Raw genomic sequence first — 22,388 nt, 5'->3', positions numbered from 1 at the left:
TTACATGCCACCGGCACTGGTAACACATCTGCAATTTCCATTGATCGATTTCCATTGATCGATTTCGATTCTGATCCTCACTTGCCTCAATGGGTCTTCACAAGCAGAGTTTCGACATGCCACCGGCACTGGTAGCACATCCGCAATTTCCATTGATCGATTTCGATTCTGATCCTCACTTGCCTCAACACGTCTTCACAAGTAGAGTTTTGTGTCCCAAGAAGGGAAGGTATGCATACGTAGGCTGGCTCCATCCCATGTAGAAGGCCACGGGTTGTGGACTCACTTGTCCTGCCGGGTCTTCTCGCGCACAGCACACTTCCAGAGGTCTCGGTCTCTAGTCATTTCCTCAGTGAGACCTAAAGTTCGAAGGTCGTGCTTCACCACCTCGTCCCAGGTTTTCCTGGGTCTGCCTCTTCCACAGGTTCCCTCAACCGCTAGGGTGTGGCACTTTTTCACACAACTATCTTCATCCATTCTCGCCACATGACCATACCAGCGCAAACGTCTCTCTTGCACACCACAACTGATGCTTCTTAGGTCCAGCTTTTCTCTCAAGGTACTTACACTCTGCCGAGTGTGAGTACCGGCATTACACATCCATCGGAGCATACTGGCTTCATTTCTAGCGAGCTTACGCATATCCTCAGCAGTCACGGCCCATGTTTCACTGCCATGTAGCATGGCTGTTCGTACACACGCATCATACAGTCTGCCTTTCACTCTGTGCGAGAGGCCTTTTGTCACCAGCAGAGGTAAGAGCTCTCTGAACTTTGCCCAAGCTATTCTTACTCTAGCAGTTACACTTTCAGCACACCCACCCCCGCTGCTGACTTGGTCACCTAGGTAACGGAAACTATCAACTATTTCTAGTTTTTCTCCCTGGAAAGTGACGGAAGTTGGTCTCAGAGCATTTTCAGTGTTTATTGTTCCTGAGCATCTGCCACATACAAAAACCATCTTCCTAGTTAGCCTTCCTTTGACATTGCTGCATCTCTTATGTGTCCATAGCTTACACTTGGTGCATCTTATAGAGTTTCTACCTACACCTTTTCTACAGATCGAGCAGGGCCATGGGGAAGACTGGTTGGTTATATTAATCCCAGCTATTGACTGGACTTTATTTTATGGACCCTAGTAGGATGCAAGGTAAACTTGACCATGACAGGATTTGAACTCAGAACAATTTCTAATTTAGGTACAGGGCCAACAATTTTGAGGCTAGGAGGTTAGTTGACTTCATTGACTTTCTCCAGTACTTAGCTGGTACTTTATCAAGTGGGAGGATGAAAGGCAAAGCTGACCACGGCAGTTTTAGAACTCAGAACCTAAATGCCAAAGCAAATCACATGTTATTTTGTCCAACACTCTAATGATTCTGTTAATCCACTTTCCACAAAATATAAAATTGCAAGCTTTTGCACTAAATAGTTAATGAGTCAAAATTTATTAGCTAAACTTTAATTCAGAACATGAATTAAGAACAGTAATGATTTTTTTTTTAAAATTAGGTTTGAAGGTCTAAAGTAAATGAAGATATATAATATGTTTTGACATATAGAAGTTGCTGTTGTTTAGCTCTGATAAAACAGACCTATGGTGAAAGGTATTCCAGTCATAACAATCCTGTTTTTTTTTCTACGCATAGTGTACCCATTACTACATTTACTAACGTGTCCTCTTCTAAGATGATAGAGTAGGTTTGATTTGAGTGAGATTTGGCTGCTATTTGTAAAAAGTGAAGCTACTGCTCCCAGACTCCCTTGTTAGCTTGATACTCAAGAGTTTTTTTTTATTGAGCTGAATGAATTAAAGAGGTTTCTTAGAAATGGTGCAGACATGGCTATGTGGTTATGAAATTTGCTTTACAACCACATGGTTCTGGGTTCAATCCCACTAAGTATCACATTGAGCAAATGTTTTTCTATCATAGACTTGAGTTGACCAATATCTTGTAAATGGTATTTGATAGACTAAAAATGTGTAGAAGCTTATTGTGTGTGTTTGTGTGCATGTATATACATGTATCTAATTATTGTCAAAGAATGTAAATATTGGCACAGGAGTGGCTGTGTGATAAGTAGCTTGCTTACCGCCCACATGGTTCTGGGTTCAGTCCCACTGCGTTCCACCTTGGGCAAGTGTCTTCTACTATAGCCTCGGGCTGACCAAAGCCTTGCGAATAGATTTGGTAGATGGAAACTGAAAGAAGCCTGTCATATATATGTACATGTATATATATGTGTGTGTGTGTCTGTGTTAGTCCCCCCCAACATCGCTTGACAACTGATGCTAGTGTGTTTACATCCCCGTAACTTAGCAGTTCGGCAAAAGAGACCGATAGAATAAGTACTAGGCTTCCAAAGAATAAGTCCTGGGGTCGATTTGCTCAACTAAAGGCGGTGCTCCAGCATGGCCACAGTCAAATGACCGAAACAAGTAAAAGAGTATTGGTAAAAGCATGGTGATCTTTGAATGAAGTACTTTGTGAGAATAAAATCTTTTGCCCTGTCTTTCAGACACTCTCTTGTCACTCTTGCCTTCAAAAATGCAGTCAGTGCTAATCTATAATCAATAATATTATGGTTCACCATTACCAATATAAAATCAAATCAAACATAAAAATATTAAAAGCTGATTCTTAGCACTGATTGCTTGCTTTGGCATAGAAAATAACTTGTTAAAATAATAATAATGGGAAAATGATTTATTTTGGTGTCTTTTTGTTGTTTAGTCTGTTATTTATTTCTGCAATCATATTCCTGTGTGATTTAGGTGTCTGCAAATGTGTGAGTGTGTATGTATATATATATATATATATATATATATATATATATATATATAACAATTGGTTGTTACTATTTTGATACTTTATTTTTTTTTCTTAGACCAAAGTGATTTATCAAGGTGAACGGCATAAAAACCGAGAAGATTTCAGTCTGCAAATGTACCAAGATGAAGTCACGGTATGAAGAATTTCCATTTATTATATAAAGTAATTTTTTCATAAATTGCCTACTTTCTATACTTTCTTTGTAAAATATCAGTATTATTTTGTATATTGACTTAATTCATTATTATTATTATAATTATTATTACTAGTTTTTGACCCGATTTCATTCAGGTCCGTTCTCAAACTGTGACCTTTTTAGAAAAATGAAAAGTCTTTAAAAATAACGGAAAGTTTATTAAAAAATTAATTGAAAAAGGCAAGTATGCAAATGGATAAAACATTGATAAGCCTTCTCGGTGAAACGTGGAAAAAAATCACACCTATTGTCTCATGCCACTAAATCGAGAAAATAACTACTGGGATGACAGACACTCTCCATTATCATCATCATTATTATTATTAAAGATGGCGGTCCAGCAGAATTGTTAGCATGCTGAGGAAAATGCTTGGTGGCATTTCTGAGTTTCACTACCACTGGGATTGACTGTCTTTCATCCTTTCAGAGTTGATAAGTACCACTTGAGCACTAGGATCAATGTAATTGACTCACCTCATGTCCTTAAATTACTGGCTTTGTGCCAAAATTTGAAATCATCATCATGATCATTACTATTATTTATGGTTACGTATGACCTCATGTCTGTTTTAGAAATGTTACCAGTGATTATTGTTATGAATGTAACCATGCCAAATATACTTTTATTACGCTTTTATCAGTATATTCCAGTAAAGCTGTTGAGGTTTTTTTAACTTTTACTTTTGCAATAAAATAGAACAAATATTGTGAGTAGCTTGGAACATAAGCCAAATTGCCATCTTACTTAGTCACAAGGGTTTAAAGTTACTGTTAAGATAAATGAGATTGTGTGATATTCATGCTTTTCTCAAAACGTTAATAATGTAAGTGAAAAAAAAAAGGCCAACAGACATGGGTGTCTGGTTAAGAAGTTTGCTTCCTAACCACATGGTTTTGGGTTTCAATTTGTTGTGTAGGGTTTTGGGAATGTTTGTGAGTGTGAATATATTTGCATCTCCTTGTCTTGACATTACATGATTGTTGTAAATGAATGTCGTTCATTTCTAATATTGTGTGAAAACCTGTCTCTCCATGAGGAAATATTAACTTACTTGGAAATAGGTATAGGTTGATGCCAGGAAGGGCATATGTCCATGAAAAATCTGCTTCAATAAATTCTGTCTGACCCATTCAAGCACAGAAAAGTGGGCATTAATATGATGATGATGATGAATCTAGATTTAAAAATTGAAAGCGGTTTGCAAGATGCAAATCATGAAGAATTTAATAATCTATATTATTAAACTCCTATCCGTGACAAAGAATAAAACATGCATATACAATACATAAGAATATTCATTAAATACTTGTTTTTACTTTTCTTGACAGGTTTGGCTTGAAGAAGAAGTGCAAGAACATATGCATGCTATAAATTATATGAAGAATCTTCAGCAAAGAAACCGAGACAACTCTGCCAACTTGGAAGATTTTTCTGTTAATGACTCAGACACCAGACATCTAACCCTCACTTTATAACTGACCAAACATCTTTTGTATTGTATTGTTCTTCACTCTTGTATTTTTTTTATCCTCCTCAGTAATGAATAACATCTTTCACCATTGCATTACCCCATAACTGTTGTTTATTTCATCATCAGAAGTAAAATGTCCAATGTTTAGAGACAACGTTTAACAACAACAGTGAATAACTCGTTTTAAGGGTCAATTGAGATCCTTTCTTTATTAATATATTTCTGAATTTGTCCAAACAGTCCACCATCTCAAAATGGCTGTGTAATTGTAATAGTGAAACAAAATCTTAAAACTGTTGCATTATAGGCAAAATATAGCCTAATTAATATTCAGCATTAGGAAAGACATTCAATATGGAAATGTGTGGCTTAGTAGTTAGGGTGTTGTACTCATGATTGTAAGATTGTGGTTTTGATTCCAGGACTAGGAAGCTTGAGCAAAACAGTTCATTACATGTTGCTCTAGTTCACACAGCCGGCAAAAATGAGTAATCCTGTGATGGACCAGTGGGGGATATATATATGCTACAGAATATGAGAAACCAACCTTGAGCCTATGGCTTGGGAAGAACCTTTTCACTGGAATAACATGTATAATTGCATGTGTATAAATATTACATATGCATATGTGATTTATGTTCTCTCTCATATACATATATGTACACACTGACACACAATAATGATTATGAAATGATCACACCCCACTACCTATGTGATATGTCATATGGCAAATAACCTTTGATGAATACATAGTCATCTATAGCTCTTCTCTCTTTAAGTCAGTGAAAAATTGTTTCCTTATTTCACCACACACTTCTATGGAGACTCTCCCTTGTGCAATGTTGAAGGGGAAAATGTCTGAATAGTATTTTGTTTGCACAAAAGAGAAAAACCACACATGTATTCTACAAATTTTCAATTCTAATAAACATCATACAATTACATCTTTATTTTTTCCATGCTGGCATGGATTAGATAGATTTGTATCATCATATTTCTTCAGTTCTCTATACTTCTGTTGGTGATATTATGTGTATTGAAGCCTTCTTCTTTAGTTACCATCAAACATTATCTGTATGTCAAAGCTACATCATACACTGTTTGCTCTAGTGAATCCAATGTTTCTAGTTGTGAGCTGCTTTCTACCGTGTGATCTGATTATGGGTTTTAAATTCTATATCCATTAGATCATATTGAAATAATCTTATTCTATGAACCAGTAAACTTTGTCTTTCATTATTCATCTTTCATTTCCACTGCATACACCATATACTTAATTTTATTTTCATGAGCTTTTGACACTGTGGTGTTGCTGACTCAATATGCAACAGTGTTTAGATAAAAGAGGTATATCAGACATTAAACATGGAGAGCTGTATTTCTTGGTTTAGTTTACTATTTACCTTTGTCAATATTGTATTAATCAGAAATAATGTTAATACTGGCGACCAATAATTTAGACTTAAGAATATGGTTTGAAAAGACCTTTAAGGAAACCTTTAGCTACAAATGGATTCTTTGTTGTCTGCTAGATCATAGGAGTTAAGTTTGTTTACCTCATTTGGTAAATACATAGGTATTGTTTTTGTTTTATAGTAATCTTATTGATTGATTAATCAACTATTTTGACTATTATTTTTATCATCAAATTCAAATGTCTTCCATTAAACTAACATACATTATATACTGGTATAAGAATCAGCTTATGTGTTAAGACTACAAAATACTACCATTTTCAATTGAATTACTTTACAGAGGTTGAAAGTATTCTGTAATGATTTTTAGAATATCATGCATAATTCAATATGTGAGTTTGATCAGCTCAGTTACTGTGAGCAGCAAACACTTTTTCCTTGCCTGTTGCTTCATAGAAAAAGGGCAAGGGCCTGTGTATTAGAATCTTCACTCCTTATGGCAGCTGAGCTTATCAGACTCCTTTGTGTATCAACTGTTGCCAATGCAGACCATCACTTTTCTCAAATTCTGGTTTTAATGCTATTATTCAATATGATCAAGCTGGCTTCAAGAAAACATTGGTTCCTTTTCAAAGAAAATATACTCTGGTCTGATGATAATTTCTGCCTGTTACTGGTTTCTTTGATGAATTCAGTTAACCTCTTACTGACTTTCCCTAACCTTTGCTCACTGCTTCTGTCATATATATATATATATCATTGCTACAATAATAACAGGCACTGTTGTATAATCAGGAATGCACTCAACAGGCAAACAAAAGGTATATGGTTTGAGTCCTGTCAATGGGCCTGTTCCTCCTAATATTTGACATAATTTAAAATGAAAATCATTACTCTCAGTTGATTTAGATTTAATGATAGTTTTTATTTACAAAACACTTCTCTACACTTGTCTCTTTGGATCAAACTACTTTCATATCTTTTTGTGGAAACTACAAATCATGTAACCTATTTACTCATTCAAATCACAAAACTATAACTCATAGAAACATCATCATCATATGTCTGTTTTCCATGCATACATGGATAGAATAATTGACAGGTAGAAGACTAACCCAGGCTACTGTGTCTGTTTCGGCAGGGTTTTTATGGCTGGATGCCCTTCCTAACACCAACTGCTCTGCAGAGTGGACTCAGTGCTTTTTACGTAGCTCTAACACAGATGAGGTTAATTTTGGCAGGATTTCTACAGCTGGATGCCCTTCCAAATACCATTTTACAATGTGGACTATATGCTTTTTATGTGGCATCAACACTAGCAGGATCACCAAGTAACTTGCAAGACAAGGAATTTTGAGAGGGGCAGGGGCATTTGAAGGGAACTTGTGTCAGAGGATGAAAGGTCAGAGTGTGACAGAAACAGAGAGGTAGAAACAGGTATCTTGCCACAACAGAGGGGGCATTGGAGGAGGTGATCTGGTGTCAGATGATGAAAGATTAGAGTGTAATAGAGAATTAGAAACAATAACGTGAAAATCTGAAATCCCAAATTCTTAATGGGTTTTTATTTCTTCAGTAGTCAAATATTCCCTTTCTTGTGTGCCATTTTAAAAGATTTATCCTTAAAGCATGAATACACAAAGAAAACAATTCTGTAGATATGTTTGTTTCCAAAGTGAACTTTCATTTAGTTCTCAGATATCTTGTAAAGTTACCCTCTACCTTTGATGAGAAAATGAATTTATATAATATATATATTTATATGATGTACATGTATTCTGAATTCTGTGACCAAAGATATTTTTATATTTATGTTTAGAATTTAAAGAGCAAATACTGTAAATAATTCAATTGCTAATAAAGAATTTATGAATTTGAAGATATTAATCATTTTCAAAATGTAATTGTGTAAGCTAAAAGTATAAAGATGTTTTTCATTTGTTAAGATTATGCATGTTTAAATGTGTGTGTAAATATATACATATTATGTATAAATGTGTGTGTGTATATATATATATATATATATAAATATAAAATTATAAATGAGGGTGAAAAATCGATATTAATTTAATAATACCATTAATTTAACACCAAGTGGCTTAGCACAAAAAACTACGGAGAAAATACAAATTTATACATAAATTATTAGAGAGTTATCCACTATGAGGGAACCTGTGGAAGCGGTAGACCCAGGAAGACTTGGGATGAGGTGGTGAAGCACAGCCTTCGAACATTGGGCCTCACTGAGACAATGACAAGTGACCAAGACCTTTGGAGATATACTGTGCTTGAGAAGACCCGGCAAGTCAAGTGAGACCATAACCGTGGCCTATGTCAGTGCAGCATAACCAGCCCATTTAAGAGTACCCTTCAATCATTGGGCAATAAACTGTGCTTGCGAAGACCTGTTGAGGTAAGTGAAATCATTGTCGTGGCCAATGACAGTACTGCCTGATTGGCATCCATGCCAGTGGCACATTAAAAGCACTATTTGAGCGTGGTTGTTGCCAGTGCTGCCTGACAGGTTCCCCAACAAACTAAGGTGTGCAAGCATGTGTGGATGGGGACAAGTGAGTATGTATGTGTGGGCAAGTGTGTGTGTGTGTGAGTGTATATGTGTGTGTGTGTCTGGCCAAATAGTGTGCATGTGTATAGTGTATGTTTGTGGGAAAAAGTTATCTTTGTCTAGGTGTGTTGCATGTGTGTGATATATTGTCTGTGTTCAGGTATTATGTGCTTGTGTGTGTACCAGGTTAAACAATGTGTGGCTGCTTGTATAGTGGTAGGTGATACTATTGAAGATTGTGTGTGGGTGCTGAGATGTGTTCGGTGCTAGTGTTTGTGGGTGTATGTGTAATGGAGTGTGAAGTGTGTAATGAATTGAACAGTGTATGGGTGTTTGTATAGTGGTATGTGTGTGGTGAGGGTACTGAGGCAGACGGTATGCGGGTGTGTGGGAATCCGTGGGGTTGGTGTCAGATAAAGAGAAAGTAGTAAGTTGAACCCATATGGCACAAAGGAATTAAGAGGGAAGATTAATTCTTGTTCACAGCAAAGGTGGCAGTCTGGGTGGCGTCTCTCCAGATACAGTCCAAACACAGACAGATGTTGTAGTGAATGACTGGTAGAGTGGAAGTGGAATGAGACCAGGGCATTATTGCCGAATCTGATGTCCCGGAAGTGTTCCGTGAACCAGTCAGCCAAGCAGCATCCTGTTTGACCAATGTACAGGGAAGGACAGAGAGCAGGAGATGCAGTAAATAACATTACTAGAGGTGCAGGTAAAGAAGTCAGTGACGTGATAAGTGCCAGTGAGGATGGTGGTGTTGGAGAGGTAGGGGCAGGTGTGACAGCATGGGGAAGGAGTCAGGCTGAGAGGCAGGGGTAGGAAGAAACTGCGGACCAGGTCATGCAGGTTATGGGCTTGTTTGGAGGGAAAGTGTAGGTTAAGGAAGATGTACAAGGTGGAGAGCTCAGACTGGAATCACTGGAAAGTTCAGAGAATGGTGTACTGGAGGGATGGTAGGTGAAAGGAAACGGGTAAGAGTGGGGTGGATGTGAGGAGAAAGAGCAGATCGTGCTTGGGCAAGGGCAGTGTGGATAATGGTGAGGGGATATCCACATAGGATGAAGTGGCAAGCCATGAGTTGAGACTGAATCTCAAAGTTATATAAACAACTAGCAGAGATACCTGGCGTTGCTCATGTCACATAGACTTTTCTTTTATATTTTCTTTAATGAACTGGAATACTTATGATTCGAATTTCATCAAAATTGCAGATGAAGAATTTTAATGAGGGTTCTTTCTCTCTTTACACACCCTAAATTAAAATCCTAACCATGACACATTTATCCCATACTACTCATCTTTATGCCCAGATTCCAAAATCCAAATCTTATAGAACCTATTCAAACACACACACATTCTCATCTTTATATATATAGATAATAGTAATAAGGATTTTAACGAAGTTGTATAACATTACCTTTAATTCTTTTTTTATATATATATATATATATATACAGCTTTACATAGACCTACATGTTTCCCTTATTTACAAATATGTGTGTGTGTATGTATGTTGTGTATATGTGATTAATGTAATTAACATATGTATTTCTGACCCCTTAAGGCATATTACACTTAAACTGAAATGTTAGTAATTTATAAAATGGCAAATTCTTTTCCTGTTGTCAGAATTTGATTCTATTTCAAATAACCTAAATCTAATTATCAACAAAATAGAAAGAATTCCCATTACATATTCACTTTAGGTCTTGCTTCATCCATTCTCCAATCTAACCTATTCATTATATCTGTTTTACTGTCTCTCAATATTTCTTAATTCTTAAACTAAACATTTCACAAAATTCTTCATTCCAGGTACTATTGCTGTTAAATTCTCTTCTTAAATATTTCAACACTGCATCTCAAGCCAATGAAGGAATGTCTGTGTTCACTTGTCCTATCAGAAACAGCTGTAAAATCTCTTTTAAATAACAGCCTACTAGCTTACAAAAGGGAATTATTGATAATGTGGTCCTAGGTTCCCTGCATGTAAAGTAAAGATGGGCTGGTCACAGCTAGAATGTCTTTAATCAAAGATCTGCTTGATCAGGACCAATCTAAAGCTAAACAACATATTACTCATTGGCTTTCAACTTCTATGCCATTTCATTTTACAATCACTTTAAGGCAGTGAGCTGGCAAAATTGTTAGCATGCCGGGTAAAATGCTTAGCAGTATTTTGTCTGTCTGAGTTCAAATTCTGCCAAGGTTGACTTTGCCTGTCATCCTTTTGGGGTCGATAAATTAAGTACCAGTTGTGTACTGTGGCTGATCTAGGCGACTGGCTCCCCTCCCCAAAATTTTCGGGCCTTGTGCCTAGAGTAAAAAAGAATTGAACAAAATTCTTATGGGTATTTTATCCATCTTTATTTTCTGAGTTCAAATTCTGTAAAGGTTGACTTTGCTTTTCACCCATTCATGGTTGATAAAATAAGTACTAGTGAAAAGCACTGTGGTTGTTGTAATCGACTACTAACTCTCTCCCATCAAATTTCAGGCCTTATGTCTGTAGTAGAAAGGACTTTTCAGATCCAAGTGAATTTTCACAGACTGATATAAACCTTTTCACCCTAGGCAATGAAAATTATATTGAACAAAAATACCTTATAGTAACTGTCTCAGTAGACTCTGTTTACAACAGCTTGACTTGCCATTTTTACTTCCTCTGAGTGCAACAAAATAAATGCTTTCATAAGTGCTATACAGGAGAGAAACAGACTGGGTCAACTGGGTGCATAATTACCCCAAGTATCATAAACTATATGGTATTGTAGCATAGTGAATGAAGGGTGACCAATTATTAGAATGTTAAAATTTTTATATTTACAGAATATAAAAGAATGGAAAATTACAAACCAAAATGGCTTAATTTTTAAGAACTGTAAAATAATTAAAAGCAATCTACTATTGTAAGTGAACACTGAATATTTATTGATACCTTAAAAACTGGTCATCAGTTATTTCTGTTTGGTTATTGTAGTTCTCTAAGACAATATTTGCAATTCCTTCAAGGCTGCATTCAACCAGTGCTGTTGTAAGAAGAGATGCTTTCTCTTTATGTTTGCTGTGTTCTTTCATACGGAGCCAATAAATAAGTAAGTTTTTTCCCAATTGATGAACTTCTTTTTCAGTTGCATCTCTTAAACCATACTTTCCACATATACTCATCAGATAACGTAAAATAACTGTGTTGGGAATATTTAACATCATTCCTAAGCGAATTACAGTCAAACCGCTTTTAATGTGTTTTGCTATCAGTGATAAGCTTTTTTCACTTACAATATAAGCTCTGTCAATAGTAGGTATTTCTGCAAAATATAGAAGAAAAAAGCCAAATTGTTAGTAATTAACATCCTTTTCAATGTGTCCATGAATACTTACTCCAATACTATCTATCTCATTTTAGCTAAATGTTCTTATTATTCATTCTTAATATATTTTGGCAGACTTAAACATGGATATCTGATTGCTGTTGATTTCCATCATCAGAGAACACCTCTCTTTAGACAATGTGTGTTTGTAAAATATGCAGTTCACCAGTGTATGGGGATTTTGAGACACCTTTGTGTTTCAATCTTGTTGAGTGTCTCTTCATTTAACGTTATCCTATTCAGTAGAGTAGGTTATCATTATCTGTTCGGCAGTCATCAGTAAATAATTAGTTTGCTGATTCCTATAATAAAGAGCGCAAACTCTTGTGAGATTCACCAGTCCTTGTTATATTAAGTCCATGGCCAACTTATGTCCTTTTATGTCCAGATGTACTTGAAACACACACACAAAGTTGGCTGAATAAACAACTAGAAAGTCAATTAACAAATTAATATTGAGCCACTCATATTCTCTAACTGTGTTTTGTTAGTATAGGTTGCAGGTATAAATGATTAATTCTTTGTTTTCCTTTAGCATAGTTAAATGAGATTTTGCCTATGTTTATAGTCATATTGAGTATGAAGATCTTCATGTAACTTTAAGTAGGTGAACATACAAATGACCTCACTGGAATTGTGTCTGAAGTTAATGTTGTTTTAGAAATTTGGTAGATAGAACTGTGTCAAAGCTTGTCAGATAGACAATATTTGTTTTATAGGGTGGTACACTAAATATTTTACCAGTATAATACCACTGCTTGGCTCTTAAAAGCCTTTAGCAGAGTTTATTCTGTTGTAACCATTCTGACCCTCCCATCTGAGGGTTACTAAAAGACTTCTTACCTCTACTTAGTATATTAGATTAAGGAGTGACTATAGTGTTGAGATTGGTTAGCTCCAGCATCATTATTTAACGTTTGCTGTCCATGCTGGTATAGGTTAGATGGTTTGACTGGAACTGATGAGCTGGAGAGCTGCACCAGGTTCCAATCTGATTTGGCATGGTTCCTACAGCTGGATGCCCTTCCTAATGCCAACCACTCCAGGAATGGTGCTTTTATGTGCCACTGACATGGGTGTCATTTACATGACACTGACAACAACCATGATGATTTACAGGTGGTGCTTTTTACATGGCATCACCAACGACCACAACTAAGATGCATGGGTGTCAGTTACACAGCACTGGCAGTAACCACAACGATTCATGGGTACCATTTGCATGGCACTGGCAATGATCACGATTAGGTTAAAAAAGATATATTGGGTGGCAGTTAGTGAGAACGGGAGGTTTATGTAGTATGGCAATATTCATAAAGTAATGAGTGGAGTAGTGAATACAATAGAAAAGCTGAAGGAAAATAACCCAGGGAATCATGTTTTACATACTAAATACAATTGTATTAATGTTACTGGGTGTTCAGGCTAATTTGACAGGTTGCATAAAATGAAAAGAAAACGCAATATACCATACAAAAATAAATATATTTTAAATAATTTTAAAATATCAACTATATTATGTCTGGGGAATAACAGTTCACTTAAATTAACTACCTTCAGCTTCCACCATGGCCTCAATATCGCTCTGTAACCTGGTACATGTGTTTCTCACTCAGCCCCTGGGAAGATCTTCGAACACCACCTTGACCTTGGGGTTGCAGGTAGAGTGATTGGTGCCTTTCTCAACAGCACCTCACACAGTTAATCCATGGGATTACAATCGGGGGAATTAGGCAGCCAGAAACTGGAACTGGTAAAGTCATAGAAATTCTCCAACAACCACTTCTGACTCTGGTGGTATGGTAGGGAGCCAAATCCTGCTGCTACACATCTCATCTTCCAGGAAAAACCCTCTCCAAACAGAGTTTGACCATAGTCTCCAACAGCTTCACATAACTGTCTAAAATGAGTCTAAGGCCCTATTCAAAGATGTGGGGTGGCATAATGAGTCAGAAAACCTGCTGCATTCCTTCTTGCTGGCCACGGCTTCATAGACTTTGTTGCAGCTATCCATGTCACATATTACAGCCTTTACATTGTTCACAGAGCAGAAACCCTTATGTCAGCATTTTGATACCTGGCGTGAAATAATAATGATACAGGTAGCTCTTATCCAATGTTCAGATAGCTTCCAGTCAGCTAACTTTTTCTAAAACTCCAATTTTAATCTTTATACTCCCCAATGCCATTGATTGTTCACCAATACATAAAGCTGTTCCTGAAAAAGAAGACATTAAAAAATCGTCAAATTTAGTCCAAACACCCTGTGTATAGCAAGTTGAAAAGCTTCGATCAATTGATTATCCATGCACGACGTGTTTAAAATCTAAAAACAGCAAGCAGGGGAGATAAATAATATGAAATATACTTAGCAAAACTCATAAGAGGAAACAAAAGATGATAAAGAACAATGTTTGGCAAAAATCTGCATGATCTAACATGTGAGGGAGGGAGTTAGATCTGCAGTTAATTAAACCCCAGGAAAGTATTTAAATGCAGGAATATAACATAATATTTTTTTCTGTTACACCCGTTTCACGAGAAATGGTAACTAAGAATTTACCTAAATTATAGTTGTGTGTGTGTGTGTGTGTGTATAAAAGGCGCTATTTTCGCTCATGAATTCAAGCCAATGAGAGAGCACCTATGAAATTGTTCGAAATGCAAGAAATTTATCTCAGACACCTTACTGTGTCAATAAAGAAAATGCATAATGAATATGTTCTGCGATATATTTTTGAAAAAAATATATAATAATAATAAATAGAAGACAGGATGGTCATTGCTAAAATGATTTTGATCATAGTTTGTTCGATTTTGAGGCTAAACATGTTACTACTATAAAATGAATTTTTCTTCCCATTATATCTTATGAGTTTCATTCTGAATCAGCTATTTCTTTTAGTTATTATTTTGTTGTTGAAATGGCATTACTTTAGGGATAACATATTTCGTTGTGTTAAAATCTTCAATCTCACCTTTCAAATTTTTGTTTACGGTCAGATTTTTATATTTGAAGCCCATTGTTATTACTCCCAAATAAAATAACACATAACATGCTGGGTTTCAAGAAAGCTAACACTGAAGATTTTACGCCGCTAAAATATATTTTAGCAACTTTTTATTATTCAAAGTGTATGCGAAACAAAATATAATTTGTAGGACTCAAAGTTATTGATTAAATATATTCTCATATAATTATTATTCGTTAGCCGGATCGATCCAGTTCTTTATGTTCTGAGAAACCCGCCGGGGTCAGCTCTGTCTTACATCCTTTCGGGGGTCGATAAAATAAAGTACCAATCAAACACTAGGATCGAAGGTATCGATTAATCTCTTTCCTTTAAAGCTGTAGGCCTTATGCCAAAATTAGAAAACAATTTCATTCATATATAAGACGTATTTTAGGAATATTAAATCAACCGTCGTACTTAACCGATAATTTATTTTATCAACTCCGGAAGGAGAGCAAAATTGACCTCAATGGGAATTTGAACTCAGAACGTTAACTGAAGACTACTGACACTTTGTCCAATGCCCTAAATTAAGGGCATATTTAAAACTAGGCATAATTAAATATTTATGAAACCATTAAATTGTACATAAAAACATAAATAAATTGTGGTTAAATTCCGTTAAGTTTGGAGTTCTGACTTCAATTATAAAATATTTGAATTCAGAACTCCAAACTTAAAGAAGAAATGGCAGTGTTCATGATCTTTGCAGGCCAGAGAATATCTATACATTAATCGAAAACTGCAACGAAATCTGCAGGGGTGTTCGTAGGATCATTATTATTATTATTATTATTTATTTTTGATAGATAGTGTAATCTTCGTGGAAATTAGACAATAATCATGACTAGAAATTTGAGTGTGTTTTTGTCTTTAATTCTATCAAAGGCATCTTAAAGGATTATTTATTTAGTCTTTGTCCCTACTGTTCAAAATTAAAATACCTGGCAGTACTAACCTATATCGGATTCACTAGGATTTTCTGAAGGACGGCGCATTTTTTCCTTTCTTCGCGTTTTATCGAGAAGTTTGAGTATTCAAATATTATCTGCTTTCCATTTTATTAACGTACGCTGCTTCTAAACCAAACCCTAATGAATAACGGTTTATCCGTTAGATTTCATACTGTTGTTCTTTTCTATTGATTAGTAAAAAAAGAAAGACTTCTTTCCGCCCGCCTTCACTCTTTTCTCGCAAATTATTATTATTATTATTATTTTTGCAAAAAAACCCCGTTTTCGGATACGGAGATTCCGGAAAATTGCCTAAAATCGGCATTTTGAAATTTTTGTCCCCCTCACTTTCTTCATTTTTCACTTTTTTCCCTAACCGTAACCCTAACTACAAAAATTTTTGGAATTTTTTTCAGAATCATGATCTCCGTATTTTTCCACATATTTTGAAAAAAAATTTCTGAAAAAAGTTTTAAAATAAAGAAATTAGTAACAATTAATTTAAATTATCGGAAAGATTTCCGACCCCGACCCACCCCCCATTTTCTACGAAATTTGTTTATTTTTGTAATTTTTTTTGCCAAAAATCGGTATTGTGAAAATCACCCCCTCCAACCTCTTCAATTTTGACTTTTTTCCACAACACTAACCCTAAAATCCTAACACCCTAACCCTAAAACTCTAACCGTAAGCACAGAAATGTTTTGAAATTTTTGTCCGAATCATGATGTCTGTATTTTTCCGCATATTTAGAGAAAAATTTTTTTTTTTTTAAATTTAACAAAGAGTTTCGGAAATTATTTTCAGAATCATAATGTCCGTATTTTTCCGCATATTTTGAACAAAAAAAAAAAATGGTGGAAAAAGTTTAAAATGAAGGAAATGGGGGTGGGTGGTAATTTAGAAATGGCGATTTTTGCCAGTTTTTTTTTTTTTTTTGCAGATTCGTATTCCCCGTAGCCGAAAAGAGGTGTTTATGTCGAAAGAAAAAAAAATTAAGGGTGTTTTTTTTTTGTGGGGGAGGAAGGGCGGAAGTCTTGCCAAATTATCTTTATATAGCACTAGCAATATCGCCCGGCGTTGCTCGGGTTTGTAAGGGAAATAACTATATAAGCATTTTTAGAGAGTTACTTCCCTTATAAATTCGGGCTTTCTTAGCCATTTTTGTTTTGGTGTCTTCAAGCCATGAAGTCGTTGTTCTAAAAGAACGCTGGTTTCCTTCACAACGCATTACGACGTTGATTTCTTTACACTCCCTTCCCCACAGCTTCACGAGGGAGGGAAGGGGGAGAAGCAAACAGGTGCAGCTGTGAGCGTGGACGCCAACTCCGCCGCCATCGACACACGATGCATTAAAATGGAATAAAAAATGATGTTAAATTATTTTTAAAATCGTAGACTCATCGTTGACGCGCGCTAATAGTCAGACGGGCTCGATATGAATCACGACTATAAGATACCCGAATTTGGTTAAACTGCACCGCAAAATGTGGGAGGAGTTAGGAATCTAAATCGAAGGGGACAGACACTCACACAACTAGAGTTTTATATATATAGATTTTTACCAACGTGGTAACAGAATTGCTAAAAGTGGGTAATTCAGTTCAACGTTATGTAATATGACTAATACTTAATCACATTAAGAGAGAGGCGAGCTGGCATGCTTAGCGGTATTTCGTCTGCTGTCACGTTCTGAGTTCAAATTCCGCCGAGGTCGACTTTGCCTTTCATCCTTTCGGGATCGATTAAATAAGTACCAGTTACGCCCTGGGGTCGATATAATCGACTTAATCCGTTTGTCTGTCCTTGTTTGTCCTCTCTGTGTTTAGCCCCTTGTGGGTAGTAAAGAAATAGGTATTTCCTCTGCCGTTACGTTCTGAGTTCAAATTCCGCCGAGGTCGACTTTGCCTTTCATCCTTTCGGGATCGATTAAATAAGTACCAGTTACGCACTAGGGTCGATGTATTCGACTTAATCCCTTTGTCTGTCCTTGTTTAGCCTCCTGTGGGCAATAAAGAAATAAATACTCAATCTCATAAAGTGCAGCAAATCGCAGAATCGGTAAAGCGCCGGACAAAATATTATTTGATGTTTTGTTACCTTTATGCTTGATATTCAAACTTCACATTTTATCTTTCCGGGAATTATAAAATAACTATAATAAACAGGTATCAATTGAATGAACCAGACACCTCCTTCATTATGTATATGTTAGTAGTCTTGTAAAAAAAAAAAGAACAGATGTTAGATTCGTCTCTTTACATTCTGTGCTGACATTCTGCCGGAGTCAACTTTGCCTTTCATTCTCCTTGGATGTGCAATAGGCTTGATTCAGTTAACCTATATCCCTTCGCTACAAATGGGTTTTCGTATGCCAATGTTTCCCTCAAATGACACTCTCTCATAAAAAATATAAGCAAAAGACAACGTAGTCTGATATTCAAAAAGATGGGCCGACCACGCTGGAAACACTTCTGAGCTAGGTGTGCTCGATAAATTCGTTCGCTTTTTGCCTCACATTTATTCTAATAATTATTTTTCAACAAATCAGTCAGAATATTCTCCTTCATTGTTCGCTGACAAGAAATCGTGAACAATGAAGGAGAATATTTTTATCGACTGATTTGTTAAAACATTGATGAAAAATAAGGACTTCATGGAATAAAACCGAACGAATTTACCTGACAATCCAATATATACAAAGCATTCTGTTGAACCTAACCAACGAGGGATCTTCTACATAGCCACGTAATCTACTCAAAATGATGGCAAAATCTCCTTCAAGTCACACCTTATTGTCTAAAACAAGTGTGGAGTCTAGGGAGTGTAGTCCGAAAAACACAATGTCTGACAAAGAAAAAAAAAAAAAAAGAACGGTAACGTCTGTAAAGCCTTTGATCAAAAGTCGTTTTCACGATCAGGACTGAGTGGAATTAAACATTTATTGTTGAGCACTATAGTGCACGAGATAACTTTGAGATGAGCTAATGAGTTTAAGTCACTTTTACTACATTCATACTCTTTTACTTGTTTCAGTCATTTGACTGCGGCCATGCTGGAGCACCGCCTTTAGTCGAGCAAATCGACCCCGGGACTTATTCTTTGTAAGCCCAGTACTTATTCTATCGGTCTCTTTTGCCGAACCGCTAAGTGACGGGGACGTAAACACACCAGCATACAAACATATACATACATACATATATATACATATATACGACAGGCTTCTTTCAGTTTCCGTCTACCAAATCCACTCACAAGGCATTGGTCGGCCCGAGGCTATAGCAGAAGACACTTGCCCAAGATGCCACGCAGTGGGACTGAACCAGAACCATGTACTTACCACACAGCCACACAGCCACACAGCCATTCATGTTGCCAATAATTTTCGAAGAGTACGAACGTTATAACTTGTAATTTAAGGAATATTATTATTATTCTTTATTCGGGCTTAAAAAAATCCAAATCACAAAGAAAAACCAAATCCATTACACGATTTCACTTTTCCATTCTAAATTTGAAACCTTTTGTCAATATAGAAAATGAATGTTAAGTATATCCCGGTTTACTGAAACTTTGGAGCATAGTTTTATTAAATAAATGAAATATATTTTAAAATCCAGTGTTGTATGTACACATATAGTATTGAACGTGTGAAGTAGAAAGAATGGTTGATTAACTGGTTCGATGCTGAAGGGACACATTTAGCACAGGATCAAACAGGATTTGTCAAGTTATTGGTAAATTAAATCAACAATTTACTCTCGATTTCCAATTGAAACCGTTTCATTACAGCGAAGATAAATATTTTGATCCTAATACTGAATTAATACCCACCAAGGATTTAGTTAATGGGTAGGGGTGGGGAGATTATAACACATACAGGCACACACACAAACTATTTTGACTAGAAAAAATTACTGATCGCAGGTGCCCGTAAGCTAAATTGAGTACCTTGATATTGCTTTAATAGAATCTTGAAGAGTCATGCTTAATATTTCTTTCGGAAGATTTAGTTTTTACGGTATTTTTACTTTAAGCGATCATATGCTTATTTTTGTTTGCGTTTTAAGCAAATTCTTTAAATAATTGTTTCTTCTTTAAGTTTTATAAACTCAAACATCAATACAAAGAAATGAAAAATTCACCAGAATAACTTTGTTTATTGGTGAACTTTATTAGCAAAATATTTAAGTAATATATTTGATCTTTAAAAAATAGAAAAGGCATAGATATATTCACTATTTGACGTTGCCTAAACATACTGATAAACTCCTATTTTTCTGTTGTCATTTAACACTAGAAGAGTTTACAAATAAAATAATCAAAAAATCTTTTTTGTTGGAGAAAATATTTTGGCCATCCACTTTTAGGCTTTACTGCAAAAGCACAATTAATCTTTTCAATGAAAATTGGAGTACAAAAGTATGGTAATGCATCAGTTTACATCAGTTTCACTTTCTGATTTTGCTTGTTTTCCCCATCTATTTTATGAAACTCCGTTGTGAAGTAAAATAGCGGGTTAGTTTATTTTTTCGATTTAGAAAATTCTGCAATGAAAGACCTAACTTTAATTCTTCTACAACACGCATCATAATTCCAAGCAAGACAAAACTTCCTATGATAAAAACGAAAGTATACATGCTGTTGGAGAAAAATGAAATCGGTGTGTGTGTGTGTGGAGGCACATGGCCTAGTAGTTAGAGCAGCGGACTCGCGGGTTCGAATTTCAGACCGGGCGATGTGTGTGTTTATGAGCGAAACACCTAAGCTCCACGCAGGTCCCACAGAAGGTAATGGCGAACTTCTGCTGACTCTTTCGCCACAACTTTCGCTCTTGCAACTCACCTGCGTTGGACCGGCGTTCCATCCAGGTGCAGAAACCGGCCCTTATGAGCCAGGCGCGGCTCGAGAAGGAGCAAACACACACATATATATATAAATAGGTGGTGCTCCAGCATGACCACAGTCCAATGACAAACTAGTAAAAGGGTATATATATATATATATATATATATATATATATACACACACAATAATAATTACGGCTCTGATAGAGGTTTATTTGATTAAATTGTTTCACCACGAAAGAGAAACTAAAAAGTTTTAACTTTGAGGGCACACCACCATAATCAATAAATCGCGCTAAGTTTGCAATAAGACTTGTGTCGAAAGTCATAAGAATTATATCTAACGCTATAAAAATTATTTCAATACGTTTATTTTCATTGAGTTAGTTGTTCTGAAAAATTAGTTTATTTTGCAAACGTATTCTCGATAACAGTAGAAAATAATCGATTATCCATTTGTAAACAAACCTCTCAATTTGATCAGACTCGCGAATCAAAATTCCCACCATATACAGCAATTAGATGAAAGAGGGAATGGGCAATAAAAGCATATTTATCCTATTTGCATGACACTCTTACTGATTTACTTGTTAACAAGCGTTTGTTTTCATATCATCCAGCCCCGATATTAGTAAAATTCATATCACTTCTTAATTTAAAACACCCACATCTCTAAGAAAGTGTATTTAATAATTGAATACATTTATCTGGTTGGATCCCATCACGCCAATTAGGATCGAAAATTATTACTTAGGTTATTTTATTTGGTTAAAAAGTAAACGAAATTATTTTCAGAGAAATCTGCAACATGATTTTTTTTTTACAAAATATTATATCTGAGTTAGTAATACAGGCATAATCTATTGTTTGATAAAGAGAAAATCAATTACACGACATAACAAACAAATTAGAAAGTACTTACCTCCGGGTGGAGCATCAGACATAATGATAATTGAACCGGTTAAGCGAAATTAACTCTAGGGCTAAATAAACACTGATCGGCTATCTCATTCGTTTTCAGGTCTAACCTGTTGCTACTTGAAAACTGGCAGTCGTTCCTTAGCAACATATTTATCTACTGCTATAAACATTTGTAATATTGATGATGAATAGTGGATATTCATTTTTTCTTAATACAGTGATGTGAATCGATTGCAGATTATGTTCGCCCAAGATCCATGCCTTTAATCTAAGGTACTTTGTTTCGCGCGAATACCACTGAAGGCTTCGGTGCTTAATACTCTAAAGTACAACTTCTCTCATATAAGACATGTAAAGTACACTAGGAAGTATGGATTTAAAAATGGATATTTTAATAGCTTCGTCAGAAAAGAAAGAAAAGTCTCCTTTTTAAGGCTACAGTGATCGGTGGAAGCAAAGGAGGCTGTTACTTTGAGACTAGTTAGCTAAAGCAGCGTACTTTACCAAGGACCAGGTGGTGGTATTAAACTGGGTGACAGATTAAGTCTACTACTTAAGAACAAGAACAGTCCTTCCTACAGACCTCCATGTAATTCTATCCCTCAAATTTCGTACCCAAGGATTTAATTGATTCAAGGTCATTGTAAAAGACATTTTCCGAAAGTGCCATTCTGTAGGATCAAACCTGAAACCACGTGGCTGTAAATTAATCTTCTTAACAGTCTAGGGCAGTGTTTTTCATAAGATTGAAAACTGGGAGGGCAAATTGCCATTTTTAATAAAATTAGGCAAGCTTC

At 35.8% G+C, this 22,388-nt stretch overlaps 2 protein-coding genes across 4 annotated transcripts in view; one reads left to right on the top strand and one right to left on the bottom strand.

The window, feature by feature from the left end:
* The window catches only part of LOC115217190 (two pore calcium channel protein 1-like), a 91,793-nt gene extending 83,990 nt beyond the window's left edge, over positions 1-7,803 (top strand). Inside the window, exons 25-26 of the mRNA XM_029786827.2 lie at positions 2,889-2,966; positions 4,359-7,803. Coding sequence (XP_029642687.1) covers positions 2,889-2,966; positions 4,359-4,505 — 225 coding nt within the window. The 3' untranslated portion in view covers positions 4,506-7,803. The remainder of the gene's footprint in view (positions 1-2,888; positions 2,967-4,358) is intronic.
* Positions 7,804-11,392: 3,589 nt separating this feature from the next.
* LOC118765877 lies at positions 11,393-21,856 on the bottom strand. 3 transcript variants are annotated; one of them, XM_036508711.1, is made up of 3 exons: positions 21,593-21,856; positions 13,411-14,074; positions 11,393-11,793 (listed from the first exon to the last, which is right to left on the bottom strand). In XM_036508711.1, exons 2-3 carry the CDS (start codon positions 13,424-13,426, stop codon positions 11,414-11,416), a joined length of 396 nt encoding a protein of 131 aa, XP_036364604.1. In that variant the 5' UTR covers positions 13,427-14,074; positions 21,593-21,856; the 3' UTR covers positions 11,393-11,413. The 3 variants fall into 3 exon arrangements, with proteins under 3 accessions (XP_036364604.1, XP_036364562.1, XP_036364522.1); XM_036508669.1 differs by lacking the exon at positions 13,411-14,074; XM_036508629.1 differs by lacking the exons at positions 13,411-14,074; positions 21,593-21,856 and adding an exon at positions 15,829-16,055.
* Between the last annotated feature and the right edge of the window lie 532 nt (positions 21,857-22,388).

The sequence above is a fragment of the Octopus sinensis genome, linkage group LG1 (genome assembly GCF_006345805.1).
Source record: "Octopus sinensis linkage group LG1, ASM634580v1, whole genome shotgun sequence".
Lineage (NCBI taxonomy): Eukaryota > Metazoa > Mollusca > Cephalopoda > Octopoda > Octopodidae > Octopus > Octopus sinensis.
The sequence above is the reverse complement of the archived record's forward strand: the minus strand, read 5'-3'. Positions and strand labels throughout refer to the sequence as shown.

What these genes read in the sequence shown, in the direction of transcription:
- LOC118765877 (XM_036508629.1), bottom strand. Translation starts at nt 15,868, where the DNA reads ATGCGCCGTCCTTCAGAAAATCCTAGTGAATCCGATATAG. An exon ending in TCCTAGTGAATCCGATATAG is followed by an intron (nt 11,794 to 15,828) that starts GTTAGTACTGCC and finishes TATATTTTGCAG; the next exon opens with AAATACCTACTATTGACAGA.